Source organism: Stegastes partitus, unplaced genomic scaffold, assembly GCF_000690725.1.
Source record: "Stegastes partitus isolate 25-593 unplaced genomic scaffold, Stegastes_partitus-1.0.2 Scaffold1102, whole genome shotgun sequence".
Lineage (NCBI taxonomy): Eukaryota > Metazoa > Chordata > Actinopteri > Pomacentridae > Stegastes > Stegastes partitus.
The window spans coordinates 64,206-73,295 of NW_007578833.1; the positions used below are offsets into that span (position 1 = coordinate 64,206).

A 9,090-nucleotide genomic window follows, 5' to 3' on the forward strand; every position below is an offset into this window, starting at 1 on the left:
AAATACGCTGCCTGTCATCTGATCTGATTTACACGGACAAACAACAGCAGGTCACATTTTACTAGACAGAAAACATACAGTTGGTCTGAGGCCCTCTGAGAGCTGCTGGCCGCCCTCCATGGTCGCGGCTGGAACGCTGAGCTGGTCTCTGGGGTCGGAGAGCTCCGGGACCGTGGGATGGCTGGTGTTTCTGATTAAAGGAGGGTCACGAGGGCTTCCTGGCCCTGCGAGGTGACAGCGGGGTGGACTCCCGCTGCCAGCGCTTGTTGTTCCCACTGTACAGGGAGGAGATGGAGGCGTTGGTGGGCGCCTGCTGCTGCGGCAGAGTGCGGCGAGAGTACAGCGGGCCGCCTCGGAGCAGCACCACGTCCCGGACGGCGCCGCGGAAAGGTTTGCTGACGAAGCAGTACAGGAAGAAGTTCACGGCCGTGTTGAGCATGGCCAGCATGTTGGACAGGTCGTAGGCCAGGTGGACCCTCCAGTCCCGGTGCACCGAGGACACGTACAGGTGGTAGATGACCACCACAGTTCTGGGCGCCCACAGCACTGAGAACACGGAGGTGATGGCCAGCAGCATCGCCGTGGTTTTACCAAGTCGTCGCGGCGGCGCCGACTTCGGCCCACATTCCTCCTGGCAGCGCTGCAGCGCCTGCCTCGCCCTCAGAGTACGAATTATCAACGAGTTCAACACCAGGAAGATGCTGCAGGGCAGGAAGTAGATGATGGTCACATGTGTCCATATGAGGACGGTGTCCAGCGCCGTGGGCGGGTGGCTGTTCCTCCACATGTCTGACCACCAGAAGAAAGGAACGCCCGATGCTAAGGATAACACCAGCACCACCGCGATGATCTTCCGGGCTCGTGCCGGGTAGCTGATCTGGCGGTGGAGCAGCGGGTGGCACAGCGCCACATAGCGGTCCACGGTGAGGGGCACAGTGGACCAGATGGAGGCGTGGTTGGCAGCAAACTCGGCGGCGCTGACGGAGTGCAGCAGGAGTGCAGGAACGTCACGGTGAAACACCGCCGTCTCCAGCAGGAAGCCGACGAAGATGATGAAGAGCTGCGAGAGAATGTCTGATCCGGTCACTGCCAGGAGGTAGTAATACAGAGCCTTCTTGGTGCGACACGCCAGCCTGGACAAGGCCACCGCTGTCAGGATGTTTACTGACAAATAAACAAACACAAATTACATCAGGTTAGGTCTTGGTGTCAGCGCATAATCAGTCGCTCATTTACAATTCAAAACTATACAAAAACTTTAATCCTAATGTGATGATCCCAGGAATTTTAAAGCTATCTGCATCCACACAGACCTCGTTGGAATCCTTCACTGGCATCTGTTGTCATTTGTAAACATAATAAAATGCTACTAACACTCCCCAGTGAAGCAGGAAGACTGTCTTAGTCTGGCCTAATTTATTCAAACACCTTTTCACTAGCGGGAGTTAATTAAGCTTCACAAAAATCTCTATCATGGTGCTCCTTTACAAGCTAAAATACGACAATGCCTGCCTCCTCTGGTTGCTACAGTATTAAACAGTAAGAGGCTCTACCTGGTGGAACAACCGGGTACTACAGCTGATCCACCTGAAGCGTATAACATCCAGGAAAATGGTCTCAGGAGATAATAAATAATAAATTACTTTCATTGAATTGGGAGCAATTTGAAAGAAAACGTGTCTTTATTGTAAAATGATGCATTTATCTTGTGTTAAATTATAGATAATGTCGAGTAAAATCACAGAAAGAAGGTATTAATTTACATGCTAACCTTACAATTAGGCCAAAGCTAAAAATATCTAGTTTTTGAACATTACAGCATTTTCAACATAACATATTTTTGTACCATTTTTTCCTACAAAATGTGATTTATTTCTGCCTTTTCGTGACGCCAGACTTCATGTAGTTTTATTTAGTTGAGTGCTGTTTTCCCTGACATAGCCGTACCATCAGTATCTAAATGATTTTTCAAAATTTCATGTTAGATTTGTGAGTATTGTGAGAATAAAAATAAAATTATTGGTTTACAGCTTATGTAAATGTTACAGTTTGGCTTAAATTCAGTTTTACCGTAGCTGCTGCTCTCTGCTTCTGTCAGGCACATTTTTGGAAAAACGTGGATTTATGGAAGCTGCTGATTTTATTCGCCTCCCTGCGGGACATCGAGCATCTCCTCTGTGCTGTTTTATTTAATGCATCTTGTCAGAAGCAAATATTTCCACTGCATTTTTGGATGACGGTCTGAGACCCCTTCAGGCGTACAGATGGTTGGTCCGACCTTTAGGTTTATCTTTCTCTGGGGACGGTTACGTGACACGACCCAGAGGTCATCTGAACGCTGTGGTGATGTTTGTTTTGAACACTGCTGTGCTTAAATCTCTGCTGGATCAATACCAAGTCAGCATCGATCTGAAGTAATGAGAAAAAAGCTGGTGTGAATCGGGTTATTTCCGCTTTCTGTCTTGGCGAGGTGTTAAATTTGATGCGGGGAGAGTCTGAAGGAGGTGTTAGCTGGATTGATGGATGGATAAATACTCATAAACTCTGATTATCAGATGATTAGATTATCATAACCTGTGAACAGAGGCGTCACCATGCGGCCTTGTGGCAGCAGTTTATTATCTCACTGGTCCATTACAGCACCAGTAATGCGCTTCTAACTCACTTTTCTATTGATTTCGTCCATCTTGGGCAGTTCAGCCCTTTGTGCTCAGTAAACTGTGGTTGGGTTCAGTACCTGGAACTCCCACGCAGAGCAGGATGCTGTAGTAGATGACGGGGATGAAGCCCAGCACACATTTGGACTTCTGCAGCTCCTCTGGGTTCAGGTCCAGCTCCTGGTGGCCGGACGCTGTCACATTGGGCCAGTCGATCATGACCTTCCCCTGGAGAGGAAAGATTGATGAAAAACTTCAAGGAGAGAAAGCGTACAGACGATGCATGAAAACGAACGTCCAGTTTAGTTTTTTAGTAAATATGCAGCTCTCAAATTTTGGAATGCATGTAAATGTTCACATTGATTTGCACAAATGACGACATTTACATCAGATGACAGTCAAGGTAAAGACAGAGACATGTCAGGCAAAGAAAAGTTGGGGTTTTGTTGGACTCAAAGGAGTAATCTGGTGATATTTTACATTTCACTCATTTGGTGACATGAATGTTTAGAGGAAAGGCCCCTTCATCGACCCCTTTGTGTTTCCATTGTGAAGTCGGCCCCCACAGCTTTAGCGTTAACTCCAATGGCGCCAAAATAAGAACAGTCAGCAGTTACTGGACGTAACTCAAGTTCTGTGAGCATGTGAACTACATTTTCAATTGGAGGGAAACGAAAACGAGGCCACTGCAAGTAGACGGAAAATACAAATACAATTAAAATAAACATACCATTGACATCGAAACCCAAAAAAAGAACTTCAAATGGGTTTCCTGAACCTAACCACATAGGATTGAGCCAGAATGTGACGGAAAATGGGAAGTAAACAGAACTATCAACCTGATGTTCGTCCCTCTTAGCCTTTGTGTTTCCACCACGGTGTAGACTCCATAGAAAACCAATAAAGACAAAAACCAACAACAAACCGATGCGTCTAACAACTAGCCTGATATCATGTCCTTTACTGCGACACATTGTCACCTAAAAACCTTTAAAGCCACATCAGCGAGCCTCAGCGTTCATCATCAGCATGAACACACACCGTCGTTTATTTTGACACCTTCCTGCTCACCACATGTTGGTTAATCCGCTGCTGAAAATCGTCAAGTGTTTTGTAGTGATTGCAGAGATTTTATTGGACTAAAATGTGCTTGTGAAAATGTTTTCGTTTAAAGATTTACGGCTTCAGTTGGAACCCGAGAGACACAAACAGCAGGACTGTCAGAGCTGTTGGTTTTGGTCATTTCTCATGTGATTTAAAGCTGCCATTTGTAACACTGGAATGAACTGAGGATGTAGTTCATGTTGGATTTGGCAGATGCAACTTTTAAAGGCTCAAAATGACTTGTGTTCAGAGTAAATGTCTTTTATTTTTAACTGATTTTGCACAAGAAATTAAGCCACTAAGGGTAAAGAAATTCTCTTTACAGTCGGACTGACAAACATCAACTATTTTCACTCGTAGTTCGTTTGAGTTAGTTTTTTAGACTGTAAACCACCTGAAACATCCTTCACAGTTACATAGAAGCCAATCCAGTGTCATTAAATGTCTCATTTTATTTCTTAAAATAATCAAAGATGAGGAAAAGCAGCAGATTCTTACATTCGAGAAGCTGCAACCAGACAACTTTTAATATTTTATTTATGTATTTGAAACCTGTTTTTAAACACCTAAAGTGTCCCATGATTTATGTTGCTGCACTCAGGAGGAAAATCAGCATCAAATACGATATTACAGGTAAAAATACACAATCATTGGCATTAAAATACATAAAGTCCTAAAAGGAAAAGTGCTCAGTGTGCAGAAAGGCCCATTTCAGAATGTTATCGGGTTAGAATATGTGTTGATCACTTAGGTCTGGTTTGTTTAGTTTGCATATTTCCTCCTGGGATCAATAATCCAATAATAAGGCGTCACTGCTGCTACATGTTCAACTAACAAGTTTAAATATTGACGTTAGGACCCTGTAGTGATATTTATGGTGTGAATAATTTACATATCGGGAATTAAAACCTTAAAACTGTTGATAAAATTCTACCTTAAATGCCTGTAATACGTATAAAGGCTAAGAATCGTGTTGTTCTGGATTACATTGTGTTATTGTCATTTAACTATGACCTTATTCAATATATATTACAGAACTTAATCTAACTAAAATTAATATTGAAGCTAAGACTCCACACGGTTATTAATTATAGAAATGAACCTAAATTAGAGCTGAAGTTTTGACCTGATAGAAACATTCCCTGGATCCCCGATGAGCACGCTTTGTTTCTTATTTTTATTTTTTATTTTAAATCATGTGAATTGTTTCATTTTTTTTTTTTAAATCTCTTTAATTCTTAAAAATACCACAAAATTGTATTTAAGCTCAGTGCTTGAGTAAATAGGCTATACTTATATACATTATTCGACAAATGTGTGTAATGAACGATGTTGTCGAGTCTTGACTTTAATATTTAACCTTGTTGTTTTAAAGGACTTAACTTTACAATATATCAGCTTGAAATGAATCGTCATTTTCAGATTATTGTGATTAAATTATGTTCCTGCGTCCTCAGAACAAAGTCAGACGAACGATGTTTGCTCGGTCAAACTGTGTCGTAAACTCCCGTAAAAGTTTGCTGAGTTTGAATCCGGCCGATTAAACCCTTCACAACAACAGATGTTCTGACAGCAGTGACCCTCCCACCAGTTTAACCTTTTCACCTGGATGCCCTCCATCCTGTTTTTCTCTGTCTGCCTGCTCTCCTAATTTACTCCACTCATCCGTGAAGCCGTATTTGGACTCTGTTATCTCTCAGGCTTTCAGCGACAAACCATTTGTAAAAGCTCAACCAACATAAACATCATCACGGAGCCACAGTCAGCCCATTCATGAATCTGTCCTCACGGTGCCAGCGGGGCGATCTATACCGATAACAGTTGGCCATATTTAATTACTGCCATTGTAAAGGCTATTTGTCCACCAAAACCGTGCATGTGCATCGTTTTCATGGCACATTTTATGGCCTGTAGCAGGAATGTGGTCATAAAATTGCAGGAGCATCGAATAGCTTCATGCTTGGGTGCTTTAATTCACCTCAGCGCGATAAAGTGGCGGTGGAGCCTGGCTCGAAACGCAATCAGACCAGATCAATGCAGTAATTCACTGTGAGGAGGTCAAACAGACAGAAACGACCTCCTGCCTTTCTTTAAATTCCCTTCAGATAGATAAGTAGATGCTTTATTGATCCAGAAGGAAATGCAGCTAAGCAACCGTCTCCTGATAAGACCTGTAGGAGCTTTTCCTGATTTAACTGTTGGCAAACTTTAATTTGTTTGGTCTGGCCTTTATGCTTGGATCCAAACCTAAATGGAACCTCCAACGGACCAAACGGCCAAACACTGGTCTGGCGAAACATGGTAGTCTCAAACTGAATCCTGGTTTGTTTTGTTTCTAATGCTAACACTTTATTCACTTTACTCAGTTTGAGTTTTGCTGGTTCTGACGATAGCCGTTGGCTCAAGGTGTGACTCCGGTTGACCGAGCAGAACCATGGCAGTAGATCGACTAGTGAAAAGGACTAATTTCCTTTTTGATGAGAATATGTGGATGATATTTTGGGATCTCCCCCACAAAACCAAACAATGTAAAATGTATCGAGAATACATCCATTATCTGTACACCACTTATTCCTATCGAGAATACAGTGGAACGAAAACAGGAACATTAGTCTGGAGCCTGGTTGAGGCGAGAAAAAAGGCTTAAATTTCAGGGAAAATGTTTGCAAACTTTCCAAGGACCTAAAGTTTCTCTCAGTCCTGTGTTACCTGTGTTCATAATGCTAAGTTCTCGCTCATGACAATATGAAACAACTGCAGGATTAACTCAGGTCTATGACAAAACTTCTCGTCTCCAGTTCCTTCTTGATATCTTTCTCTGTGTGAATAGTTCGTTCTAGGTATGTTTACTATCGCTGTAGCTCCATGCTGTTGTATTGAAGCACAAACTTGTCAAACATTAGTCGGATCGTGAAAAGCTGCATGATTGAACAATGCCTTTCTGGGAGTAAAGCAATCTGTCTAGTATTTGTATTTGGACTCTGGTTCTTCCAGAAGAAACACAGTTTTAGTTTCAATTTTGGGGGGGAAAAAAAACAATAACAACTCAGTTTTAGGGAAATTTTTGGGTTTAGGTTAAAAAACATTTTTAAAGTTTTGACTTCATAATTATAATAAAAAGTGGATAAGAAGTAATGACATTCAGTTTGACTCAGCAATCAAACAGCTCCAGCTTTCTTACAGCGTTTCATTCGCCCGTCCGTCCACCCTGACCTCCTCCTTATGGTGATGTTACTTACTGCTGCCACTAGAGGGTGCTGTCTCAAAGAGACATAATATTGGGTCATATTAAAGACCCCTCTTGGTGAAGATCTTTTTCTTTTTTTTAAATCTTGTTAGCATGTCCATATCATGTTGTTTACATGCCATGAACTAAATAAGCAGTAACACTGTGACTGAACATTCCCACCTTAAAACTGCAGCGTACTGATGACAGTTTAAAAACAAAAACAAATTCAGATTTCCGTGATTCCTATGAAACAAAACTAAGTAATCAATGCTGTCAAATGTAGATTGGGCTTCCTGAGTCATTAATCTGCAGCTTTAGCCAAAGTCCAAAACTACAACTGGCCATTGCACAGCGTACAGTATTTTTATTGTATTTGATCTTAGTCGTAAGTGAGCTGGTGTGCTTGAGCTGCAGCAGAAAGGGAAGAAGAGGATTAGTTTAATGGGAAAAAAGAAAACTTATGAATATGTGCTTTGGGGGTTAATCGATGCCTAAAATAGAGTTCAGTGTTAATTACAAAGTTTTTGTCGACCCGTCCGTCCACCTTGACTTCCTCCTAATGGCGACTTTAACTACTGTGTCCAGTAGAGGGTGCTGTCACAACAAAACGTCGCTTTGGGCTGTAATAAATAGCTTTCACAAACCACACATTTACATTGGGTCAGTCTCAAAGTTCACGGTGGGTGTTCTGGGCTTTAGATAGCCGGCAGCTGTCTGAGGACTGAGCGTGACGTATTTTGTGAATGAGGGAGCGGGATCAAGAAGGACGATACTTTGTGGTCGTCTCATGATGGAAATGTGTCCCAACAGACGAGCACATTTCGTCCACAGCTTCTAAAATTGGATCTGTGGCTGACATCACCAGTCAAAGGCGCTTGAAGGTCTTTGCATGTGTTGCTACCTGGTAAGAATCTTTAAAATGAAGCCAGGCGGACCTGTAGGTTTTACTCAGTCAAGCTGTTTTATCTGGCGCTATTTCCAGTAAAGCTTAAATAAATAGCAGAAAAAAAAGTCCTAGAAACAGAGATGGAGTTTTCCCCATTTCTCCTGCAATAACACGTAGATGTTTAATGTTCCATTTTTCAGTCTGAGCACCATAAAGACCTTTTATCTGTGTTTGTTGAGCTTCAAAGTTGATTCTTTGTCTTGGTAACAGCACTTGAGGGAAAAGGGCTCCGTGGCAGGTAGGAAAACATGCTGATAAGGATTTATTTTACAGTTATACAATCAAAATGTCCGGGACAGCTACTGAATGGATGTGGTGTTTATGTTGTTGTGTTTCCAAGCTAAAGAATGAACTGTGAACCATAAATTAAAGTCCTGTGGCTCAGGAGGAAATGTGAGCTCAGAAACTTTACAGTATGAAGAGACTCCACTTTGTGCTTTATGTGCTTTGTTTGTCAATAAAAAAAAACTTCTCATATTTCACGCCTTGTTATGGAAAAACGTCCCACGTGCTCAGATAGGATGTCCTATTCAGTATTAATAGGCTCCCATAGGAGGTGTAGTCTGCATACAGAGATCATTCATCAATGCAGCGTTTGACCTCGGACAGAACGCGCTCTGCTGTTGTTATGTGTCGTACAGGTTCATGCACATGTGCTGCAGTGGTGAAAACAACATGTAGTGTCTCGGAAAAGTGGTATAAAACTGATTATTTACGCAAACATGCAACTCCTGTCAGTGAAAGACTCAATAAAACCAGCAAATAGTCACATTTTTTGACATTTTTGCTAAAAACAAGACCTTCAAATTATCAAGATTATCTTTAAAACTGTTTTTGTGACAGTTTGTATATTTTTTCCTAAAAGTATTTCGATTGTTTCTCAATAGAAATTGTTTTTTTTTTTGTCAGCGGTGGAGTCTTGTACTGATTTTACATCAGTGCAGGATTCAGAGAGCCTGCAGCCTGTAGTGTCTTGGACAGCTGGTGTAAGTGGATTATTTTCTCATTTGATCGACGCCAATTTCAATCCTCAATTTCTTTCTTTTATCTGACAAGTCCAAGTGTTTAATTTATTGCCACTGAAGAGGAAGAAAACCAGAAAATATATATAATTTGGGCCTCGTTGCTCTAAATATACCTTAAATCGCTACAAT

General features: G+C 41.9%; 1 protein-coding gene across 1 annotated transcript; it reads right to left on the reverse strand.

Moving 5' to 3' along the window:
* Window positions 1-205: 205 nt before the first annotated feature.
* gpr142 (G protein-coupled receptor 142) lies at window positions 206-2,876 on the reverse strand. The gene is made up of 2 exons (XM_008296135.1): window positions 2,738-2,876; window positions 206-1,164 (listed from the first exon to the last, which is right to left on the reverse strand). Exons 1-2 carry the CDS (start codon window positions 2,874-2,876, stop codon window positions 206-208), a joined length of 1,098 nt encoding a protein of 365 aa, XP_008294357.1.
* Window positions 2,877-9,090: the final 6,214 nt, after the last annotated feature.